The 25,762-nt window shown below is 43.3% G+C and overlaps 1 protein-coding gene across 2 annotated transcripts in view; it reads right to left on the bottom strand.

The window, feature by feature from the left end:
* Itk (IL2 inducible T cell kinase) overlaps positions 1–25,762 on the bottom strand; it is a 61,005-nt gene that overhangs the window by 16,790 nt on the left and 18,453 nt on the right. For both annotated transcript variants that reach the window (XM_028777654.1, XM_028777655.1), the window contains exons 2-8: positions 23,070–23,174; positions 21,073–21,154; positions 18,952–19,080; positions 15,355–15,395; positions 10,899–11,050; positions 9,011–9,076; positions 4,351–4,405 (exon numbers count right to left, since the gene is read on the bottom strand). In XM_028777654.1, the coding sequence (XP_028633487.1) occupies positions 4,351–4,405; positions 9,011–9,076; positions 10,899–11,050; positions 15,355–15,395; positions 18,952–19,080; positions 21,073–21,154; positions 23,070–23,174 (630 nt within the window). The remainder of the gene's footprint in view (positions 1–4,350; positions 4,406–9,010; positions 9,077–10,898; positions 11,051–15,354; positions 15,396–18,951; positions 19,081–21,072; positions 21,155–23,069; positions 23,175–25,762) is intronic.

Raw genomic sequence — 25,762 nt, 5'->3', positions numbered from 1 at the left:
AGAGAGAGAGAGAGAGAGAGAGAGAGAGAGAGAGAGAGAGAGAGAGAATGAGCATGCTGATATGCATTTTAATAAGCATTCTGAAAATAGATTTGCCTATTGTAGACGTTTTTGTGTAGACATTTTTGTAAGTGGAATCACATGTGGTTTTCTGTGAGTGGGTCCTTTTATTTATAATATTCTTTCCAAGGACGTCCTAGGTGGTAACAGGTGTAAAGACTTCACTCCTACTTGTGGCTGAATGACATTCCACTTTAGGGACAGACCATACTTGATTTCCATTCATCAGCTGACAGCCACCTTCTGGCTGCTGGAGTGGAGACTTTCTGTGTGATGGCTTTGCTCAACAGGAATTATCTCCAGTTTTCACCATTTGCCACGGTATGCAGCTTTGGCTCTTGGCTGGTTGGAATGTGATGGGTTAAACAGGAGACAGGAAGAAACAGGCCTCAAGCAGAGGCAGATTTTATCTGGTTATGTCATTTATTCTAAAGGAAGAAACAGACCAAAAAGACCAGAAGCTCACCAACTGTCTGAAGAAAGGAGCTGTAAACATCTCTTTTATCTAACTAATGAATATCTGGCTGTTTGTGTTGGTGTTCCGGTTTCAAAGAAGTCATTGTTTTTCTGTAAACAAGTTGTGATTACAGCAGGCCTCAGCTGTTAAGTACTCTATAAACACCAGGTGAGGAGAGGTAAGGTCAGAGTCAGGTCTGCAGAGCATGGAAAGCTCCACCTCCTCCAAACACACTCTTTCTCCACTGTAGTTACTGTGGGAAACGTTTGGTGACAGCAACATGGGCTCTCACTGTGGCTGAAGCAGCTAAGAGTTTGAGGAAAGCATGTGCCTTACCACATACTTCCTGCAAGGAGCGGAGAGGTAGCCACAGGCACACGGCCCCTGAAGAGTGTCACAGGGGCACTGACTCTGTTGCCAGATGGGGCTTCACTTCCTCTCAACACAGTCAACATCTCAGAGTGAATTTTATTGCTTCATTTAGAAGAAAAAAAAAAGAAGCAACAACAAAATGATTATGTTAGAAGAAGTATGTGTATAACCGTGGAAGGATGGGAGAAAAGAGTAACTTATGTATTTCCTTACGCGCTCGCTCTCTCTCTCTATTTCCGACATATCCCTGCTGTGGAGAGGCCATACCACTGATCCACTTTCTGAAGGTGCCCCCAGCTTATCAGCCTTTAACACAAAGGAGACGGATCAGGTGGTGTTTCAAGGGAATTCTATCTTGTAGTATTGTTAATTCCAGATGTTTCCTGATTAGAAGTTTATGTGTCAATTTCTTCATCTGAAAAATGACCATTGGTAGACTTGAATAATACGCACAGAACAGTTCCTCGAACAGAATCCCAGGACATTGACTATTAGGGTTATTGTTCGTCTTTATCTGAAACATGTTTCAGTGTGTTTATCTTTCTGTACAGAGGATTTGAAGCTAACTTTTTAAATAGTAATCTCAAAACAAAGGTATGTTATTCAAAGATGGGCTGATGTTTTGTGGTCTTGTCATGCTGAAATATGTTCTAAGAATGTCTCCAACATATGTCTTTCATTGGGGGGCAGGGTGGGATGGGGCTCTTCTTTCAAAACAAACCCACTTAAGTCAACATTGTATCTTTGATGACATCTTGGAATCACATAAGTATAATAAACCTAGGTTAGGCTTTTGTCTAAAACGTAGGTCTCCTAAAGTGTAAGACGCTACTGCACGCATGAGGATAGTTACAGAATGCCTGCTCACAGGGACTGACCCTTTCTAGAGGGGCTAAGGCTTAGAAATGCTGAAATTGAAGGCAGAGTGCAGACAGAACTACTGGATACATAACATTTCGTCTTAATGTTCAAACAAGAAAAGTATCACATCTCATGGCTAGGCAGAGGGCTGGATTATTAAAGGAGGTATCAGTTGAAGAATAGACAGAACATGTAAGAGATTCTTTCCTGTGTCCCAAAACTAATGTAAGTCACATAATCACTTCAGTGCCCCTTGGATTGGATAGACCTGGAGTAAAATATTAGCAAGAATGTGTGTTTCAACAGCCTGAGAAAGTAAAATACGTTGAAATGCCTCAACAGCACTTCTCAAAGGCAAGTTTGCTGTAGGGAAGCATTGCTGTTTTACATTTTTTATGCTTATGTGCACGCTCTTATGTGAGTTTACATACAGGAGCCTGCAGAGGCCAGAAGAGGGAACTGGATCCCTTGTGGTCTGCCATATATGTGCTGGAACTTGAACCCTGGTTCTCTACAAGAGCAGGAAGCATTTTTAGCCATTGGGTCATACCTCCGGGCTGGAGTTTGTGCTTTTAAAGTTTCCGCACAGATACTCATGGCCAGGCCAGCCATGATAACTTAAAAACACAGTAAGCACTGGGTGAACTCATTCATGGAACAAGGTTGTTGAGTAAGGGTTTTGTGATAGATACTGTTAAATCTAAGCTTACTTAATAGGGACAAAGTAGAACATAGGAATATACACATATACATATCATATACACATACATAGACTGTAACCTAGACGCTTTAGTTAATAACAGAGGAAATGAATATAACCTACCTCTTAAGAGGCATATACTTGTGAGACAAGAAGACTCTGAGTACAACAGAGAAGCAACACTACTGAGTCAGACAGCAAGCATGTAAACAATAGAAAGAAATCTTCATCCCATTCTTACTGTCCAGAACCCAGACTAAAGCTTAGTGGGCCCCTCCGAAGTTTGCCTTTAGACTTACCTAAGAAGGAAGAGGGTATTTGGTAAGTGAATTCAAAATATTAGCAAGGAATGTGTGTTTCAACAGCCTGAGAAAGCAAAATATGTTGAAATGCCTCAACAGAACTTCTCAACAGCAAGAACTGCTTTCCTTTGTCATTGACGTGGGCTATTTGAAGCTCTACATTGACTTTATTAAGGATGCAACGGAATGTAAGGGTAATGTCCTTATTTAACTGCAGTGTAATTCAGGGTCCTAGTTCTGTGCGCTTTGTACTTAGTTCTTATCAAGCTTTACTGCTTCCCAGCAACACAGGCTGAGGAACGAGAGGAGCTGGCTACATCTGTGTCCAAATCCAGTTCATGAAAATATAGAGCCAGGTAGAGCACGCCTTTAATCCCAGTACTTAGAACACAGAGGCAGGTGGGTCTCTGAATTTGAGGCCAGCCTGGTGTAGAGAAAGAGTACCAGGACAGCCAGGGCTACTTAGAAAAACCTGACTTGAAAAACCCAACCAAACAAATGGGTCGGGGGAGAGAAAACAAAATTTAGGTTACCTTTGGAGGTCCTGTTTCTACAGATCTGCCATGGAATCTTAGAGTCTGTATTTTTGTTACATTTATCTATTTTATGTGTGTGAGCAGGATGTAGTAGGCATGCTGAGGTCAGAGGACAACTGTGGGAGTCAGGTCTCTTCCTCCACCGTGCAGGTCCTGGGTATTGAACCCAGGTTGTTAGGCTTGATGGGATAACCTTAAACCCACTAAGCCATGTCACAGGGCTCTGAGAATCTGCATTTTAAACTCCTGCAGCAACTCAGATCTAAGGTCTATTGGGAACCACGGGGATGGTTAATCACTGAGAACCAAGGAGACTCGAGGATTCAAAGACTCAGCTCGGTTCCTCCAGCTACGAGAACACTTTCTGATGCCTTTGATCCTGGTCTCCCTTCCAGTCACTTGTAACTATTCAGTGAGTCTTGGTTCCCAGTGGGGTCCAGGTGCAATGGCAGTGTCTAATTGCTCAGGGCCAAGAGCACACAGGGGCAGCATCCATTGGAGCTAACGGGTCACTGGCATCCCGATGTACTCCGATATTCAGTTTGTCCTCGATGACAAATAGGGGCCCAGAAGGCAGAAGAGAAATCCCCACAGTCACCCACTGAACTGATGGCAGAACAGAGACCTGAACAGGGGTACCAATTCCATCATATCATGCTTGCTTTCGGCTTAGCCCTCTTTCCCCTAACTCTAAGATCCTGGGGTGAGGTCAGTCTCTCTGCCAGACTGCAAAGGCTTCAGAGAAGAAACTGTAGGTGAAAAATCTGTAGGATTCCTGTAAACTACAGCTCCTTTAGGCAGAATCCATTCCTGAATACCAGAGACAAGGAAAAGCAGAGCAGGCCTGAAGCCAAGGTCATGGCAGCAGCCAGTCTTAGCACCCAGGTCTAGCGCTTCCCCGGGCCTCCTTTCCTGTGCTGTCTAGCCGAAATAATCCTCAGAATACCTGTCCTCAGACATGAAAGCCATTGTCAAGCCAACACAGGAATCCACCACACCAGCATAACCATAACACGGCTGGAAACCGTACAATTTCTTTTTAGTTAGGATGCAGATACTCACTGTGTCCAAAAGAAGTTTTTCAGCTTTGTCTCTGCTGATGCTTTTATTGTACCACCTGAAAGCCAAAAACAAGCCATGGGTCAGTTTGAAAACTTCATCGCTGGCCGGGCAGTGGTGGCGCATGCCTGTAATCCCAGCACTTGGGAGGCAGAGGCAGGCGGATTTCTGAGTTCGAGGCCAGCCTGGTCTACAGAGTGAGTTCCAGGATAGCCAGGGCTACACAGAGAAACCCTGTCTCAAAAACCAAAAAAAAAAAAAAAAAAAAAAAAAGAAAACTTCATCGCTTACTTATAAAAGATGATGCTCAAAAGTCATGTGTTTGCTTTCTGTTTTTATCAGTGCTTTCCAACTCAAAAGGAAAGCCATGACCATTTCCAGGTAGTCAGGTTTCTTCTGGAGAAGAAAAAGAATGAAGCAAGAGTTGACATCAGACTAGTAATTGCTGAAGCTGAGTTTCAGGGCCTTCTTTGTACTATGCTCTCTACTTTTGTGCAAGTTGGAAATTTTCCATGACAGTGTTGTAGAAAACATTCACCTCCCCCATTTCATATGTCAGTAGGTGGCTGTAGGTAGGAGGGTGATAGGCAGCCATAAAAAACGTTAATACTAATTTGCAAGTTTAGCAAATATCCTTTGAAAATGGTTGTCATATTTTCCTCTTAAGATTAGGCCCCCAGACTTTTTGCAGTTTTTGTAATTGATGAGTGTAATTAATAAGTGGCAAAACCAGGAATCATTTTCAAGAACAAAGGTTTTGAATGTTGTTACAATGTGGAGACATATCTTGACCATCCTAATCACTTAGGTAAGAGAAAGTGCGGCAGGGGAGGAGGGGCTCTCCCAGGGCTAAGAAGAAGAAAGGCAGGAAATAGCCATGCAGGCTCTTCACTGTCCATGCATGTGTGTACCTGGAGGATGATCAATAGCCCGTGCAGTAGGATGTACAGACATGCAAGTAGGTCAATGGTCCCGTGGGGATGTGCAAGCTCAGCACATTTCTCCTGCAGCCCCTTACTCACCCATCCTTTCTCCGTCTGGCCCTTAATGATAGTTTAAAGTATCCAACTGAACATGTGCTATCAAATACAAGATACATAAAGCCAAAACATGAATAAGCGCCTCAGCCCGGTAACTTTCAGAGTTCTCTAGCACTTGGATAATAATTTTTAGAAGCATGAAGGCTGACATAATAAGTTACTTCCTGGTAAAGGAAGCGTACAGGGTTTTATTTCTGGGCCAGAAAGCCTACAGCAAAAGGAGAATGATCATCAGTCGACAATTTATTTTTGGAGCTTAATAACTGCAGGAGAGGAAGAAATGATGTCTCTGAAACTTGCTTAGCTACTTGAGAGCATCCAAGAAGAAGAGAACCAGGGGATTCCGTTGAGCTTTTAAACCACTGCGTGGCAGAGCAGACTGTACACCTCCATGGGCTGCCAGATGGCCAGCAAGTGTGCTTCATCCGATCCAAGGTCCAAGGAATGCATATGGGTCGCTAGAGCTGTGCTCTAAAGTGTGACTCAGGTCTGGGTTCACACAATGGTGTCACTCACATAGACCGAGGTCTGCTCATGTTCAGTGCACAAGGCAGTGAAGGAATGTCTGCAGTGCAGTGTTTTGCATGCCTCTGTCTCTCCTCTGATCCTTTCTTTACCAGAGGAGGGATCAAAGTTCACAGAGGGTGAGGTACAGTAGCCTCTCTTCTGCAGTTTTGCTGTTCTGTGATTTCAGTTGCCCACAGTCAGCTCATGGTCCCAGAAACACGAAATGGGCAATTCTAGAAATGATCAATTCTAAGTTCTGAGTAGCATGATGAAATCTCATGACAATCATCTAGGGTATAAGTCACCCTTGAAACAGCCAGTCCACTTACATGCAATACCTACTTATTAGTCACTTTGTTGCTGTGTGGGTCACTAGATATAGTGCCACAGTATTGCTGTGTTTGTGTTCAAGTGCACTCTGTGCAAGACAAGTTATGATGGCAATTTTATGGTAGTATATTGCTATAACTTCTATTTTATCACTAGCCATTAGTGCTAATGTCTCAATGTATCTAATTTAAAGTAAGCTCTCCTATAGGTTGTATGTAGATAAAAAAGCATAGTACATACTGAGTTCAGAACTACCTGCAGTTTCAGGATACACTGTAGGTCATGGAACCCACCCCCAGGAATTACTAGGCGGTTGGAACTTGTTCAACTTTCTGCTTCTAGGCTAAGACAGAAAACCTGAATCTAGTTATCAACCCATGATACTTTAGCAGGTGGTATATTTTTGAGTTCTTATGCAAAACTCACCTTAAAGTCATCAAAATTGAGTTAAAGAATAAAACATATGGATAGCTTTCCTATATCTAGCTATATATTAAATATCAGAACATTTCCTTACATTATGTCATTTTCTAGCTGGGATAACATAACGCAGGAAATGCAAGCTGGTAGTACATGGCACAAACTGGTACACAGACCATATGGTCTTTATTATGAAAATGACTTAAGATTCCATTAGGTAGGGGATATACACTTTTACTTGCCCTCAGGGGTCCATCAATTCCCTACTGCTTTATTTTGTTGAGGCCTCAAATTTGCTTCTTGAATCATAAACGAAGGGATTTTGATTAAAGGCCAAGACAAACACAGCTACTCAGCCAAGCAGTCGTTTGAAATAAACAACCATTTTTCCCCCTTCAAAGGCAGTGACTATAAAACAATTGTTTCAGCTAAGTATCTCTCATCTGTGTTTCATCTCAGCACAAACATTCTTGGAAAGAATGAATCATCTCTCAGCCCTGGGAAGGGCTATTCACACATATTTGATCAAAATAGTGAAAGACACTATTAAGAAAACGATAGTGCTTAGTTCCTGGCATCTATTCAGATTGCAGAAATCATTGTATTGGCCGTCGAGTCCTAATGAGTTAGCAGAGGTTCTGGTTATCTCATATCCTTTTTCTCTGATGTTTTATATTTAATGAGTACTAATGTTTTTATTTTTGTGGGAGGGTTTATTTCATCTTTAGGTTACAGACCATCATCCAGGGAAGCCAAGGCAGGGCCTCAAGGGGGAGCTTGAAGCAGAGACCATGGAAGAATGCTGCTTACTAGCTTATTCCCAGGCTCACAGTTACAGTTAGCTATCTTTTCTCTTTCCTTCCTTCCTTCCTTCCTTCCTTCCTTCCTTCCTTCCTTCCTTCCTTCTTTCCTTCCTTCCTTCCTTCTTTCCTTCCTTCCTTCCTTCTTCCCTCCCTCCCTCTCTCCCTCCCTCCCTTCTTCCCTCCTTTCCCCTCTCTCTCCTCTTTTAAGTTTTGAGATTATAATTTAATTAAAACATTTCTCCCCTCTCCTCCATCCAAACCCCTCCAAATACCCTGATCTCTTTCCAATTCAAAGCCTCTTTCTTCACTAATGTTATTGTACCTCCTCCTAACTAAAACCCCTTCAGTGTGTCTAATGCTGTGTGTATGTCTTCAGGGTTGACCATTTGGCACTGGACAACCAATCGATGTGCTTGCTCCTTCCTCAGTTGCCCCTGGTCCTTTGTGTAGTGTTGAGCCCTTGTGGGCATCTCTCCATCCGGGTTGGCATGCTCACTGGTGTCATCCTTGTTCAGCTCATGGTTGAGCTTATGCTGGTGAGACCTTATGGGCGTAGCTTGTGACAATACTGGGAGATTCAGTCTCACAGTAAACTCCCAACTATTCTGGCTCCTGCTATCTTTCTGCCTCATCTCTTACAATGGTCCCCGAGCCTTATGTAGGGGAGTGTTTTGTGGATGTACCCACTGGGACTAGGCTCCACAACTCTGTATTTCAAGGCAGGCAAGGCAGCTCAGCGAGTAAAAGTGATCACTGAGACAGTATGAGTTCAATCCCTGGATCACAGAGGTGGAAGAAGAGAGCCAACTCCAGAAATTTGTCCTCTGACCTCTGCATATCCTTCAAATCAAAATAATTAAGACATAAAAACCCAACTTTCCAACCACAGGTCTTTAAAAACTGTTCCCAGTTGGTTCTATACATGTTTAGATTTAAAATCTCCCTAATTAAGCATCTTTGGATAAAGTACAATAATGATAAAGTTTGAAAATTTTCAAACTTACAGAAAAGTTATAAAACAATATAAAGGAACTCCTATTGACCCTTTGCCTAGATGAACCAGTGGCTGAATGCTTGTGTATTTACTACTCTCTGTAGATAACTTAAGACATATGGATAGGCATATTTAATCATTTTATTTATTTATTTATTTATTTATCTATTTATTATTGTGTGTCTGTGGAGTGTGTGTGTTGCACACTTGCCATGGTGTGATCAGAGACTAGAAGAAAAGAAAGTAGGCCAAAAAAGGGAACCATTGGACAATTTTATAGTCAACCAATAACTTATGCTTGACCTTGGAAGAAAACCTTCGTACCATCGTTCTAAAAAATCTAATCATAGCACGGAATGGTAGTGCATGCCTTTATCTGCAGACTTAGGAGGCAGAGACAGGCCAATTTCTGAGCTTTAGGCCAGCTTGGTTTCCATGGTGAATTCCAGACCAGCCAAGGCTACCCAATAAGACCCTGTTTCAATAAACCAACCAACCAATCAACCAACCAAACAAACAGACAAACAAATAATATACAAATAAGTGAGTCAAAAAATACAGTATCTTACTCATAGGTTTCAAGGTTATTTGGAGATTTTTCCACCAGGTAACTGCTTGGTGCATATCCTTCATGCCTGTAAAAAGGAAAACAAGTGTTCTGATTAGCAGAGGAATGATTTTCATATTTTCATTTAATAGATTTAGTCCATGGATGCCATTTAAGAATGGGAACCCTCATAGTATTTGGCATTTGTGACAAGGCATAAGAAATTGGAATAAGATTGCTGATAAAAGTACAAAGGTATATGCTTGGTTGAAAGCAACATGCTCCACCAAAAATACAAAATATAATAAATAACACATGGCTATTTTACTTACAAAGCTCTGCTTTCTACCTGCTCTCAACATGAAATTTCCTCTACTGGAAAAAATACTTTTCAAATTGTATTTTCTATCATTAATTTCTGTGATAATCAGTAAATTTCCACTTTATGCCATCATTTCTCAGTAAGGAAATCAAAATAATTAAGATATAAAAACCCAGCTTTCCAACCACAGGTTTTTAAAAACTGTTCCCAGTTGGTGCCATACATGTTTAGATATAAAATCCCCCTAATTGAGCATCTTTGGATAAAGAACCAGGAGAAAAAGCATAAACTCAAGCGGAGCAAATGGCCTGTGACCTTAGCACTGAGGAGGCTGAAGCAAGAAGATAGCTGTGAGTTCCAGGCCAGCCAGTGTGAGGTACAGGATGAGACCCTGTATAAAATTAAAAACAAAGGTCAAGGTCAGGCTGAATGCCAAGGTGAAGTGCCACATTTAAGTTGGAATTAATAATAGAAAATGAAACAACATGGCCAAATTAATCCACATTCTGAATACTTTTTACATTGTGATAGCTTTGTAGATCTTGAAGATGCTTTGAATTCACCCCTCAGCACCAGAAAGCTGGTAAGGAGTCCCTTCAGCTTTCTTAGCTTCCAGTTTTAATCAGAGAAATGAGCGATTTAAAGCTTCATTACATGTAAAATGTCTCCAGGTTCTGCCAACATACAAAAAAAATGAACAAAAAGATATCATCTTCCATGCTCTCGATGCTTAATAATAGCCAGGGTTGGCTTTTCTGTAATCCTGTTGGGGGTATGTAAATTTGGTAAAATTAAACTATCATATACTATGATATTTTACCATACCTTACAATAACTCAACATTTCCATAGTTAGAATTGGGATATATGTGTACATACATATATGTATGTACCGTAAAGACTGTCATGCTACATAAACAATGCCTGGTCTTCTCTCAAGCTTTGTTCAAAATAACACCGAAGGGGCTGCAGAAATGGCTCAGGGGTTAAGGGCACTTGTTGCTCTTGCAGAGGACTTGGGTTTGACTCCCGTAAGCACCAACATGGTGGTTCACAACCACCTGTAACTCCAGTTTGAGGGGACTCAATGCACACACACACGGTACAAATGGTACTTCATAATATTAACACTTGACATTGGTATATAAGAATATTGGTTACAGTAATTGTTTCATATTAGACGAGGACCCTTGAGTTGTTTTTCATCCAAACCCACAGTAGGTCATTAGTATTTGCAGAACTTTGTTGTGTCCATACGTCATCTAATGACTGCTCTCATAACGGAGTCTCGGGTGCCATCTGAGACTTTCTAACATGACCGCTGCTCTATGTCATTATTACACGCCTTTTCTTTCCACTCATATCACTATGTGGTGTATTTAACATGTATTTAAAAACTCAAGAAAATAACAGAGTGAGTGAAAAATGGAGAGGCATTTAGACAAGTTGAGAACAGTGGCTTAAGATGAGGTACAGGGAGTAGGTATGGCGGTGGAAGCACCCATGCCCAGCCTCAGGGCAGCAGAGGGAGATGGGATATTCCTTCCCACAGTTGTTTTGTTCCCATAGTAGCCATGCGCTTGCCTTACCCATTCTTGTCTTGAACTCGCCACCAGTGGATCTCAGAGCTGTCCAGCAGGTAGTACTCTTCATCACACCGCAGCGCGAGCTCCTGAGGATCGTTGGTTTGGTAGTCGTACAAGGCAATGACCAGGGTTTCTTCTGGTTCCTGAAGTGACCGCTGGGGAAGAGACAACAAAACTAAGCAAAGACACAAGCAGGGAGTGAGATCCTGGATTTAGGTTACGTCAACCTCTCAGCTCCCTCTAGCCACTGGGGTCATTTGCAGAGGCAGCTGCTTTCATCAAGGAAGCATTCTGTATGAGTTAGAATTGTGGAGCTGAACAGATACACACAGCAGCAGTCCCCACCTCCTGCATTCTGCAAGGTAGATGCTGATCCCAGTGAATTCTAAGAAGCCATTCACTTTTCACAGAAATCTATTGGTTCCTAATTTGGCTCATCAGAAACATGATTTTTTTTCCCCCAGATCCATCAAATCAGAGGCTAGCAGAGCCTCAAGAGCCCATTTTACCAATGGCTTTATTTAGAATGGGTAATCAGACTCAATGGCAGGGAATAGACATAGACCATTCCCAGGGAATTCATCTCAATGTTTCCTCCATAGTAACATATGGCTCCTTTCTTTCTCTTGCAGAAACCTTGGCCTATGCCTCTGTCCCATCCCATATTTCAACTAGCATAAGATATTAATGACATGAAAAACAGCTCATAAGACAAACAACTGCCAGAGATCAAGATGAGCACACCTGAGAATTGAGGGGCAGATTTAGGAACAGGGTAAATATGGGAAAAGATTTAGGAACAGGGTAAATATGGGAAAAGACTAAGTTACTGGTTAGAAGATGATGTAGTGTTGAGAAGTCACAAATTCTCCAAATACACTCAAGTCTGGATATTACTGGAGCTTGAAATAAGGTGGTGGGCTGGATCCTCTAGAGAGCTAAGAGCTTGTGGACCTGAGTCCATGCATAGATCTAACAGATGGATAAACTATGTTCAAGGCACCTGAAAAAGGGACCAAAGTGATGTCTTGTTCATGTGACTGTAGAACCAAGTCCCTGATTAACCCTTAAAAGAAAAAGGCAAAAGGCTAGGGCAGAGTTTCAAAATGATGGTACACTTCTCAGGGGTCATGTAGAACACATAGTGGGGGTATTTAAAAGGCAAGGGCCAAGAATGCAAAATGTTCTGCAGTGTCTCACAGACTTTCCAACTTCTGAATGTCCTAATTGACATCCACATGGGGAACCTGGCATAGAATTATAATACACGAGAGGCCTTTGTTGCACAATGGATAGCTCATTAGACTTTTACACTATTCAAAAAGACCCAAAGGCTAGATCCCACTTCTACTCAACACGAAGGGCCAGTTTTTCCAGGAGTGTCACTACCTATGCACTGAGGGCGCTTACACTTGGTTTAATTTAGAACACTTTGGGGAATTGTTTGCCATTCTGGAAAAATCTTATCACGCATGGAAACACTAGAACTGAACCATCAGTAAAACATCCCTGAATCTATTGCACTTAAGTTGCCAACCACAGTGGGCTGTCAATGGGAAACAAGCAGTGGCTTATTCCATCGTGACTTCTCAAATACTCACAGTACCGTATTAACATTTATAAATACAGTCTATTCTAGTTTTTCTGTTTTCAGTATTACACTATATTTCTTGATTCTCTTTAGAGGTGTTTGTTTACATAAGTTGTATTATTTAAGTTTTTTAAAAAAAATATTTATTTTCCGTTCTCTTTATGCATGCGTGTGTGTCTATCTGTATGCATGCCACATGAGTACTGGCAATCTCCGGGGCCAATAGAAAGCATTAGATCAGTTGGAGCTGGCGTTTCAGGCAGCTGGCTGTGAGTAACCCAGTACAGGTGTGGGAACAGAACTTGGATCCCCTCGAAGAGCAGTCACTGTTCTTTACTGCTGAGTCATCTCACTAGCCCCTACTTAATGGTTTTCCCCTCAGGGTAACAGAAGGATCTTTATAGAACATTTCTCATGAAAGGGGGGCATTAGGTAGGATGTGGTTGAGAATCACTAGATTAAATCAAGAGTTGGCATTGTAGAAAATGATGGCCAAAGGCTCAAGAAGGACCGACTGAGGCCCTGGATGTGTAGAAGAGACTTGCAGTCGATGAAGGTCTCGTTTCTTGGTCACTCTACTGCATGACTAAGAACAGGTTTGGCCCCTAGGAGCTCTCCTGGTTGTAAGTGAGCTAAGCTCCACGATACTGATGCAGGCAGACGTGGGGCAATAAAAAGGGGTTCCTTGTTTGGGAGCCAGGAGAAGGGCACAAGCAGACATATTCATGTGGTCCCTTAGGAAGCTCTTCTGGGTTAACTAGACCTGGTATGATGTGCTAAGCTCTGTGGATGAGAGAACTGGAAATAACTCGGGTCTAAACATCTGGACCTGGCCCCATGTGCACCCACAGGATAGAAAGCCTGTGATTATGGGTTTCTATGACCTCCGTCTTGACTAACAACAACTACACTGTTCCTGTGGAGGGCAACTCCACAGTCTTCCTCAAGTAGAACAAGTCTTGGCTAGCCTTAGCTATCAACCTGATTAATAACAACTAAGAATTATCTTAGAAGTGAATTAAGGAACTGCCTAGATCAGATTGGCTTATGAGCATGTCTATGGGGGATTGCCTTGTTGTTGATGTAGGAGGGCCCAGCTCACTGTGGGCAGCACCATTCCCTAGGGAGGTAGCCCTGAAAAACATAAGAAAGCTAGCTAGGTAACACACATCTGTGGTTTCTGCCACACGTCCTTTGCTTTGAAGTGGGTTGGAGATTAAGGCTGTGTGGACTAGCAATCAAGCCCGCCTACAGGCTCTTGCCTTGAGTGGCTGCCTAACTTTCCTCAATGATAGACTATGACCTGGAATTTAAGCCAAATAAACTCTTTCCTCCCTTAAACTGCTTTTGGTCAGGTTATCTTACAACAGCAAGAGAAATGAAGCTGGGGCAGAGCATACGGTCTGAAAACATGGCACTAAATATTGTTCCTCTATACGACAACCTGAGATGCCATTGTCCTGCAGGTAAGAAAGGGAAGACAGAAATGACTTCAAGTGGCAAGGAATAAGAGAAACATTGCAGTGGTTTTAGACATGTGGACGACATGGTTATGATGAAACTGCTCACAAAACACTGCATCTCCAAGGAGCCCTAAAATCCTAATGGTGGAGTTGGAAGAGTGATGGACAAGCAGCATGTTCTGACTTTACTTCCACTGACATTGAGGGCAAGGGAGGAATGGGGTAACTTCAGAGAGAACAGTGGGCTTGGGTGGGCTTCCAAGCCTCAGCTACTAGGCGGCTGCTGTAGTGATGCTCAGAAGGTTAAAGAGATCAGCAGACACCCGGTTTTCTGCAACAACGTGTCTCTGCTGTGATGTTTCAGTGTCAGCTGAGGAGAGGCTGGAGGATTTAGCTTCACCTCTGAGGATGCTGCCAGTTTTGAGATGTTACTGTGTTGGCTGGGGGTGAAAATCAGAGCTCACTCTTCAGGAGGAAGCATGAGGGGGACAAAGTGGAAGTTTCTGAGGGTGAGCAATCGAATGGGAACACTGATGCTAAGATGGCCAGAATGTGAAGGCTGATCGTTTCCTTGTTTTTTTTCTTCTCCAAAGTTAGTTCTATGTCAAGTCTTGTAAATCAGTTTACCACAGAGCAGTGTTTCTCAAACTTGAGTATATCTCAGAATCACAAGAACTAATTAGTATGCAGATAAAGAGCCTCTCCCCCAGGGTTATGGCTGCAGTGGATCTGGGTGTGTTCTTAGGGCTCTGCATCCTTACATGCTCTCCAGTGTGGCTGATGCTGGAAGTCTATGGCTCATATCTGGAGAACAATCACTTCCCAATCTGTACACCAGAAACTCCAGGTCCTGTTAGTACCTGAGTAGCCTTGGGGGAAAGCCTTAAGACTTCTTGGTACTTGGTTTGCTAAGTTTGGATGTACTTAGGAATATATAAAGTATTATCAGGAGTTTGTCTCTGGAGTACTCTATGGTGAGGCATAAAAATAGCTTGGTACCAGTGTTTGTGGACTGTGTATAGCAAGATGGTGGTTCAGAACCTTAATGGTCCCTTTAGTGGACAGACCCACTTAATTAGTGGTTCTAAACCTGTGAGTCTTGATCCCTTCAGAGGTCAACCTTTCACAATGGACACATACCAGGTATTTACATTATGATTCATAAAAGCAACATAATTACAGTTATGAAATAGCAATGAAGATAATTTTATGGTTGGGGGTCACCACGACATGAGGAACTGTTTTAAAGGGTGACAGCATTGGGGAGGTTGAGAAGCACTGCACTACACAGCACTGCCAAACCCAATGTGTTAAATATACCCCAATAGCTGTCTACCACAAGTACACAGACCTAACAGACAGAGACCACAGTTGGGCTTACAGCACACAAGCCCACCTCACTTACCCTGTTGTCTTCAGGAGTAGGAGGAAGAGGTTTCTTTGAAGCTGAAACAAGAAAAACAGAAAAAGAAAATGAACATGAAACCCCAGCCTTTCAGAGAAAAGGGGGCCCAAGGAGAGGGACAGAGAAAGAGGTAGAAGAAGATGATGAAACAGAGACACCGGAATCAACTTTGGTAAAACCTGTCTTTCATATCTTGCACTTGCTAGTTTCCAATCCCCTTTTCTAGAGGATACTAGAAACTTCCAGAAGTCAGAATTTTGGGATTTCCTTCTGTATCCCCATGACTGGAGAGGGCCCAAGATTTGGGCTCTTCTCTGCAGGTAGAGACTTCCATGAACACATATGTTACCTTCTGAGCTCGGGAGTGGGAATATGTGACTCAGAGACAGTGACTCACTACCTTCCTGATGCCACTGTGGGTTTGATGAGGTGGGAGGACTCTGTGCTTTCTGAGTGGGCTGATATTGCTTTTAGTTGTCTTGAGGCGTTTAAATAGATGGTCTCGATGCCTCACTCAAACGACACACCTTCAAATCGATCTCTCTCTTTCTCTCTTATTTGTGTCTTCATGTCTCCTTTCACTCAGCTCTCATCTTTCTTGTTTCTTCTCTCCTTTCTTATCCCTATCTGCTTCCTTTATCTTTCTCTCTCTCTCTTAGCTGATCTATGGACCATATTCCTTATGTCATACACGTCACAGGCCAGGCCTTGAAATGGACCAAAAGTGTGGGGGGGGGAGGGGGAGGGGGAGGGGGAGGGAGAGGGAGAGGGAGGGAGAGAGAGGAGTATGAAAGGCATGCGGGTATGTGCACAGCGTGTAGTTCAGTAAAGAGATCTCTTTAAGCACTAGAGATAAGGGAATGGTCCGTACAGGCAGGGTGGAAGGCGTTCATCCCTACTATGGTAGATCTGAAGACAGCCTGCGTCATGGGTGTGGTGAATAAGATTCATATGTGGACACTGGAGCTCACTGCTACTGGCATGTGTATACAGAGAACAGACAAAGAAATCATATAAAACTAGAACTCTGGCTTCTGGGTTGGGGTTATTAAAAATTCAATGGTATCATTTGTATCCAAGAACCACAGGTTTAATCTCAAACAACACACACACACACACACACACACACACACACACAGTGGAGTGGGTCACATCTGGTTTCTATTTAGCATGGGACCTAGGCCACGAAACTGGATTAACCCTAGCATGACCAGAATGAGCCCTTTCTCTGCCTGGTTATCTGTGACTGGTCACTTTCTCTTTCTGTGGTGATCTTGCTCTTTCTGCTCCCATTCTCCCTCTGTGTAGTTAGGACTGGCTATGGTGGCAGAAATGTGTGTTGCTAGGTCATTTCCTCTCAACCATTTTGCTGTTTCTCAGATGCTGCTTGATCTCAGACTCAGATGCCTTCATCACAAATAAGAAAAGCTCCTGGACTTGGTTACCATTCACAGAGAGCTCAGTAAAGCTGGCAATGAGCTAAGAGTTTTCCAACAGTCTAATGAGTTTTCTAACAGTCACTCAAAGGAGTGGCCCATTATTCTATCTGTTGGTGGTGAAATTACCTGAGAGGCTCTGAGAAGTTAAGGAACACATAAAGTTACACAAGAAAAGGATATGGCTAGGACTATTTTTTTTTAAATTCCAAAGCCCTATGCTCATAGACTATTGATGTATTCAACACCAGGAATCTTATGAGCCTTTACCCCAGGAAGACGATGTGCTATGTGCACAGTAAAGTGAGCTTCTCAAAACTGCCTGCCATCCTGCTAAAACTATGGGGAGCAGTGCTATTTAATTCAGAAGAGGCGGCAGTGGGTTGCTGTGCAGAAGCCAAGTTATCAGCCAAATGGCTGCACCTCACACGCATGACCATGGCTGAGAACTGTTCAGCTATCGGGACAGTGTGGAGGAGCTTGCAAAGACCAGCCCTCCCAAGGGTAGTCATAGTGAGTTACTCAACCACTTGTAGCACCCCAGCCACATGTCTTAGGGTGAGGGAAAGCCTATGAACCCTGCTGATGAACACTGCAACCTATATGGTGACAACTGCAAAATGGAAGCAGATTAGAAGGGAATCCAGTGGGGGATTAATTACATCACCTTAGGGTTCCGAGACTTCTCTCATCCCACTTTAGCATGAGGACATTAGGACCTCGGGTCACCAGGTGACTTTTCCTAGTGTCCAAAGAAGTACCCTTGGAAGGAATCAGAGACCAGCTCTGACTCTGGGAGGGCTTCCCCTCAGGAGCCTGGCATCCTGCCAACCCTGTAAGGTGATCCACACAACCAAACTTTCTGTTCTTTCTGCTCAGATACAGCAAGCAGAATCGACAGCACCAAGGAGTGGGCACTGACCTTCACAATGCTAAATATTATTCATGCAGGGCAGCAGACTGATGACCTCGATTCTTTCCCGAGTGCAAGGTGAAAAGCCATGGTTTTTAAAGTGGTGCAGAGAGTCTGTGACTCAGGAAGCCATGGAAAACCCAGCTATGTGTTATATCCGCCTTGTGTTAGGGCAGTAAAAACCACAGAGGGAGAAATAGTATCCGTGGTAGGAGAGGCTGAGAGATGAGAAAAACTCAAGTACAGCACTTAATCGTTTCTATCCCTTTCTAACTGTGTGACCTTGAACTGCTCAAGGTTATCCATTTCTTTGACCTCACCTGAGACAGATGTGAAGAGGCAAAGTACAATGCTGTGAAGTGCATTTGAGTAGAGCTACAGTTAGTGCAAGGTGGAGGCCTCCAAGTCACCATGGCATTAGAGAAAAATCAAGACACAGTCTAAACCTCAGGACTAAGCTTTTGATGGAAAAACCAAGAACAAACGTTTTATTTGTTTCTACTTTGCATTTAGATTATGGATTCCTTTTCTCTGAGACTAAGTAGGTCAAAGGCAAGTCTGAAGATCAGGAAGGAAGAAGCCAGAGTTAAAATTAAGAGAAGGTTTTTTTTTCTCTCTCTCTTAAGCCTGAGAATTGAATTATATAATTAGACATATGCATGGTGTGATGTCACTAAACAAAATAAATGTTGTGTACTTAAGGTTGTCTCTATCCTTTAAGATCTAACAAGACGGCCTGGGCAGTATCGACACACACTTTTAATCCCGGCACTTGGGAGGCAGAGGCAGGCAGATCACTGTGAGTTCAAAGCCAGCTTGGTCTACAGAGTGAATTCCATGACAGCTAGGGCTACAAAAAAAAAAAGAAAAGAAAAGAAAAGAAAAGAAAAAGAAAAGAAAAAAATCCAAGACCGTTCAAATTCCCCAACAGGTTACTGAAGTACTTATCAAATTTTACTGCATCTACCAGTCCCCATGGATATTGTTAACATGAACCTTCTGATCTAGTACACTCGGCAGGGCCATATATATTATATCTATAACTAGCTCCTAGGTAGCATAGATGGTTGACCAATGACTATACTTCGAGTGTATCATTTTTGACATGGAAAAGCATGAAAGGGGTGGTGGTAGACAGAGGTGCCCCAATGAGAATTCTGGAATCAGAGGATTTAGCTGTCCATCTCTAATGCCCTGTTGATGGGAAACTGAAATGGTTTCCTCTTTATCTCTTTCCCAAAGTCTTACCATTCTTGGTTGGGTCATAGGGAGCACAGCCTACTGCAAGCTTTTCCAGCTGGGAACAGCACCTCCACCGCCCGTCCATCCAGAAATTAGGGTGATACTTGGATACCAGGCTGTTGTTGTTCCTCGTTTCTGAAAGAGATGGTAGCAACCGAGGACTCATTTCTAGGCCAGCTGATCAAGTATTGCCCATCTTCTCACTCCCTGAGACTGGACCTTGAGGTGTGCCCCAAATCCTAACAGGAACAGTCAGGCAACCCCAGAGGTTGTTTACTCAGGGAGCATTGGCAGCAGCGGACCTAGCTTCTTTTCTGTATTTGCTTTCAGTTAGCTATGTGTGTCTGTAGGATGGGGAGCTCTTGTCTGAGCCTCAGTTTCCCCAGTATGCCATCAACTGGATGAATGGGCTCTATAATGAAGCCCAGAAGGATTAAAGGTAAAGTTGGGAGGGTGGGGGTTTCCATCTCTCTCATTTTGAATGACAGCAACTTTGCTTTTTAAAAAAAAAAAATTAAGAAAAGGTTTCATGTCCGTAAAACTGAGGATGCACTTAAACTCCAGATCTTCTGCCTCTATGTTCCATGTCCCAGGATTCCAGGTAAGTGCCACCATATCATGTTGGTATAGTGCTGGTGTTATAACCCAGGGCTCCATGCATGGTAGGTAAGTATTCTCCCAACTGAGCTGCCCTGGGGCCCTCTAAATTTGTTTCTGTTCTCTCTAGGTTTATGACTTTGAAGTAAAATTTATTAGGAATAAACAGAACTCTGTTAGTGAAAAACAAGAAACCCTTCAACATTAGCTAATCTCTAGGGCTCGTTCCAGTTTTGAAATTCATATCAAAACCCCACTATAAGATACAGGAAAATGAGTGCAGCTGGGGTTCTTTATTCGTTTTGACCTGGCATCTGTTTGTGAGCCGTGGCTACTGGGCTTGAGAGCACTTTGTGGTTGGTGCAGTGCTTGCTCGGTCCTATCCCATTTGAGAATGACTTGACCCTGGAAGCCTGTAGGTGATCACTTAGCCTCATTTTCCAGAGAAAGGTACTGTGACTCCAGACATAGTAAGGGGCTTGCTTCCTTTCTCCTCATGGCTGCTTGAAGACAGGTCTCCTGACACACTGGGGGCTTCAGGCTAAAGGGTAAGCATACTAACACTGAGCAGGTACTGTTTTCAGGTGAGAATTTTTAAAGGCACAGTACATGTCCTAACTCATTTGATTCTCACAACAGCCCTAAGACTGTGCTTAGATAACTTTTATAGCTGAGGAAACCGAGGTACATGAAGGCCCAAGTAAAATACTAACAACTGGCACTTTATGGATTTTCACTACAGCAGTCTGTGTGAGTTTTAATTATGAACACCGTGTGGGTTCTAATTATGCTGTCGGGAATATGAGGCTGAAGATGTGGATAACTGGGCATGGTGGTGCACACCTGTAATTCTAGCATTAGGGAAATGAAGGCAGGAAGACCAGGAGTTCAAGGTCAGCTTTGGCTACTTAGAAAATTAGAGGCCAGACTGGGTTCCACAAACTCCTGTCTCAAAAATGAACAAATGAACAAACAAACAAACAAACAAACAAACAAGCTAATGCTTCCCGGGCACTGGCTATGGTTGCTAGTTTTAAGTGTTTTACCCACTGCAGCTGTGCAGAGGGGTTCTGAGTGCCCTTTCCCTATCTTGTTTAACAGCTAGGGAGACTGCAGTTAGGAACTTGCCCTAGAACAGAAGGAAGAGGCAGGATGTCAAGCCTTGTGATCTAACCAGAGGGGCTCTCACTCTTTATCTTCCTAGAGTAAGCAAACAGTTTTAAAATGCCAGATAGTAAATATTTTAGTTTTGACTAGCCAAGAGGCAAAATCAAGGGTATCATGTGGGTGCTTATAAAGTCCTTTGAAATGTTTTAAAAATACAGGAACTGTTTTTATCTTGAAGCCTTACATGAACAGGTGGTGAGCTGGATTTGGCCAATCCCTTGTTGCTGCTCCAGGGCCCACGCTAGACACTGACCAACAATAAATAGATAAATTTTGAACACCAGCTGCCCACAGAATCCTTCATAGAGCCCAAGCCCAGCACAAGATCAAGGCCCCAGTGACTCAACACAGGTGTTTAATTACCTTCTTTAAGGGTCAGCACCCAGCGTTGCCGGCTCTCGCAGTCTGGAGCAAACACATACAGGAGGTAGTTGTCATGCACAACCTGGAAGTACACAAGAATTCAAGATAAACAGGGCACCTAGAAACGAGGAACCCATGTCAGGTCCATCTCAGTGTTTAGCATCATTTAATCTAGGTGACTTGGGAACCAATGTGCTTTTCATCAAAATGTCTGGGTGCTGTGTCATCAGGGTGACCTTCCACAGTGTAGGTGGCTTCTCTTGGGTGTTATGCCACCAGTGGGTATAAACATAAACATATCTGATCTTAATTTTTCAGTCATTAGAGAAGCCTTCCTGTCATATGGAAGAGTAAGTTATTAGATGACAAACATTGACTGAAGATTCTCTTAAAATTCTTGGTAAAGTGTAAGATCCACCAGGAGTTCCCCAGCACAGAGCCTGTGTGTTAGCTCACCTTTCCTCACTGGTGGCATCCTGTAGAATCCAAGCACGATTCTAAAGCAGGAAACTATTAACCAAGCCATGGGTCTTTGAAACATCATTAGTATCTGCCCCCACCTCGAGTCGTTTGTAATTGGCACATTTAAGTAGTGGGAATTTCTGTTCTTTCTTTTACTTTCATTTTACGACTTTCACCTCAGGCTGAGTGTGGTGGGGCAGCCGTAATCCCAGCACTTTGGAGGCTGAGGCAGAAGAATTCCAAGTTCCAAGCCAGACTGGAGATATGGAAAAGAAGGGAGGCGGGAAGAGACAGAAAGGAAGAAGGAAGGGAGGGAGGGAGAGAAAGAGGGAGAGAGGGAGAGGGAGAGGGAGAGGGAGAGGGAGAGGGAGAGGGAGAGGGAGAGCGAGAGAGAGAGGGAGAGGGAGAGGGAGAGAGAGAGAGAGAGAGAGAGAGAGAGAGAGAGAGATAGATTGATTCATGGGGTCTACTTTTCCAGGTTTTTTTTTTTTATTTTTAAAAAAACCTCTTCTCCGTGACTCATTAAAAATGGACTGTGGGCTGGAGATGGAGCTCAGAGCTTGAACACTTGCCTAGTGTATGCTCAGGGCTCTAGGTTCAATTCCCAGCACTGAAAAAAATAGTCTAGGAATATCTGCCTTCTTGTGGGCAATCGAGAGAGACATCTGGGATGTAGGAGGGGATAACTACCAAGGGTAGTGAACAAGATAAAGACTAAAAGGTACACTTATCAGTCAGTGGAGCTTTCTTCACAGCACACTGACCTGTGCTGTCAATGCAGCACTCTCTAGTAGCAAGTGGCTACTCAACATTTACAATGGGACCAAAACAGTAACTGGCATGCTGAACTTTAAAATCAAGAAATCTTTCTTTCATTCTTGCCCTATTACTGTGTGTGTTTTTGAACACACACACACACACGCACACACACACACACACACACACACACACACTGCATCATGGCTTGAATGTGGAGGTCAGAGGACAATCCTCAGAGTTCTTTCCACCCTCTTTCTGAGATCAGGGGGTAGAACTCAGGTCACTAGGCCTGCACATAAGTGCTTCTGCCTGCTAAGCCATTTTGCTGACCCTTTGAAAGGTACTACTTATTTAACACTACTTAATTCCCATCGTCATTTACATGCAAGCCTTCACTTTCTGCAGGTGGTGCTATTTTGAACAGCACAACCATCTCCAGATGTTTTTCAGACTGTGAAATTTCAGAAACTCCAGGCGAGAAACAGGAATTAGGACCTCCTTGAGGCTGGGGCTGTAATATATGGCAGGGGGCTTGGATAGCATATGGAAAGCCCCAGGTTCAATCCCTAGCACCACAGGAACCAAGAATCTCTTCAAGAGTCTATGCCTTTGTGGAATGAATGAGTGAATGTCACTGGTTGGTCGAAGAACACAAAGGCCTTCCTGTGGGCTTGGTCTAAGCTCTCAGCAAGGGGGAAAGCCACCCTTTCCCCATCTTCTCTCACAAGAGTTGAGGATTCTGACCATGGTCCAGGGTGTAGTCCTGATATGCTTACCTGAAAAGGGTATTTATAGTGGCATGGGATGCTAATGTCACTCTTGACAATCTCCACACACTTGATTCTGGAGAGTTCGATGGAGCCCTTCAACGTGCGCTTCTTCTGTGAGGAGATATTACATCCATTTAAGTAAGAGAGGAGACACTGTTTTAATGCCAATTGTTTCCAGAAATTTACTACTCAGAAATTTCCCTTCCCTTTGTAAATGAGCCGCAATGTTCCCAAACAAATATCCCAAAGTCCTTCCTGACTCAGTCTGAGAGGGACTCTGAGCAAGCTTTTGGGAGAAGGGCCTTTAAGCATCATGATGGGGACTGAGCTTTTATTCAGTTAGCCATAGTACCACGCACCACAGTCTTGTTGACACAGCAAAGTTTGTAAAATTCATGGCTGAGCTGGATTATGTGCTCGTGGGAACAGAGTCACATGTATGACAACATTCCCTGCTCTGTGCTGTCTATGAGCTAATTAGTAATTGTGCCCAAGCTTGGCAGGATAGTGAGACATACAGACTATTAGTGACATCTCTGCCACATCTGGCTTTCCCATGTCCCTAGGTTATTCAAAGTTCCACAGTAACACCTCTGCAACACATTCTTGCTCTGTAACTACCTTTTGCCAGTCACTTTGCCCTTTCCATAAAATTATGCTGGTCCCAGGCATCAGTCCTTTGGGACCTTGCCAGATGTGTTTTCTGAATAACTGATGGTATGTTGTTTGATAATGATGTTCAATGTTACCTGTGTATAAATGCCGTTGTCCTTAGGAAATGGGTCTTAGGAGATGGGTCACCTTACCCAGTGAGACAGATTCTATTCGTGGGACTATCCTGATCTAGGGAAGATGAGTCTGGGAAATGCTTTTGGATGGCAGAGCCTTTCTCGAGTGCCTAGAATGTGGCTGCCATCGAGAACAGAGTTTTAGTCAACTACGGAATCATCTGTGAAACACGTCATTAGATTGCACTCTTTCTGAAGGGGTAAAACCAGCACAACAGAGGCAGGGTGGGGTCCAAGAGGCTTTGCCTGCCTCTTGTTAGCTCCATGAACTTGGGCAGTTCATCTAACTTCCAAGAACCATTTTATTAATAGCTCGTGAGGACAATTCTTGTGTCTTCAGGTTGACTGGAGCATAAGGGAGGATGATGGTGATATACTGCCTGCTTTGTGACTAATAAAAGGCACTTTCCAAAGAGGTTGAGAAAGAGCTGGCTATTCAAGAGAACTGTGACACATGGGAAGACGTGGTTAGCACTGGGGGTTATAACACCATCATGTTCTCCAGAACGAAATCAGTCTTTGTTTTATTTGATCCTCTGCCTGGGAGCTAGTCCTCATTTTCTAGCTGAGGTGCAGAGGGGATGAAAACAATCACGATGTGAGAAGCAGGCCCTGTTGAATGCAGGGAAACTTTGTGGTGTTTTGTTTCCAATTTTCTCAGCAACACTGTTTTAATCATTTTTAAAACACAAAACCAAATCTATTCACAGTTACAAATAAGACAATATGGAACATTACATGTGACGTACATATTTATGGGGATGCATTACTCCACCCCCTTGCATGATCCTGACGCAGTTAAGGTGAACAGTTTGTTTGTTTATAGGCATTTTGTGTGTGTGTGTATGTATGTGTGTGTGTGCGTGTGTATGTGTGTGTGTATGTGTGTGTGTATGTATGTGTGTGTATGTATGTGTGTGTTTGTGTGTGGGGGTGTGGGTACGTATTTGAGGCCAGAAGTGGGAATGAGATGAGTTCCTCAACTGCTCTTGACCTTACATTTTTGTGGCAGAATCTCTTACTGAACCTAGAGGTCCCAAGTGACCAGACTAGCTAGCCTGTGAGCCCTACCTGTCACCATCTTCCCAGTGCTGGGATTACACTGCCACAGTGCTTCCTATATGGTTGCCAGGGGATTGTAACTCGGTCTTCGTGGTTACACGGCAAGCACTGTACTGATAGAGTCATCTCCCCGAGGCCTACTGCAGGGTACATATAAACAAAAAATGAGCCTCTGCTTTACATATTGGCCTTATGGTAGCTTTGGTAATCTGGTTGTGTTAAGAGGCCCTCCCTCTAAACTTCCACAGCTAGAAAAGTGAGCCCAATGTGGCCCTTCTCTGAAGTCCTCAGGCTCTGTGGTGTGCATTTCAGAACAGAAGTGCACAGAGACCTGTCTGTCCTGTAACTAGAGCAGTCCCTGACCACTGGTGAGCTCACACTGCTCAGTGTCTGACATTGTTTGACTCCATCTTGGAGAGCCCAGTAGAAGGCACAAGGTAGTGTCCAAACAGCTCTGGTGAATTACTCTTCTCTCTTTAAAAAACGACTGAATTCTGTGGCATATGCTCAGTGCCTAGCACAGTGGCTGATTCCTTATGGTGCTTGGCTAGGACATCATATTAGACTCAGTCTGAACAATCTCAATCAGATTTAAAACTAGTATATTTAGCAATTCTAGAAATGTTTGTTGAAGGCCAGAATGAAGAAGGCTCTGCTCTGCATCCAGTAAACAAAGCAATGAACAGTCTCCACTCTCTCTTGGGGTCATATACAGGCCCTCACTAATGACGAGTTCACTTTGCTTTTTACTCCACTAGGGTATAAAAACCATACTTCACAGCCAGGCATAGTGGTGCATGCTTGTAATCACAGTACTACACAGGCTGACAAAGAAGCACTGAGAGTTCT

Source organism: Grammomys surdaster, unplaced genomic scaffold (genome assembly GCF_004785775.1).
Source record: "Grammomys surdaster isolate TR1022 unplaced genomic scaffold, NIH_TR_1.0 313, whole genome shotgun sequence".
Lineage (NCBI taxonomy): Eukaryota > Metazoa > Chordata > Mammalia > Rodentia > Muridae > Grammomys > Grammomys surdaster.
Note: the sequence above shows the minus strand (reverse complement) of the source record. Positions and strands in the feature narration are given on the sequence as shown.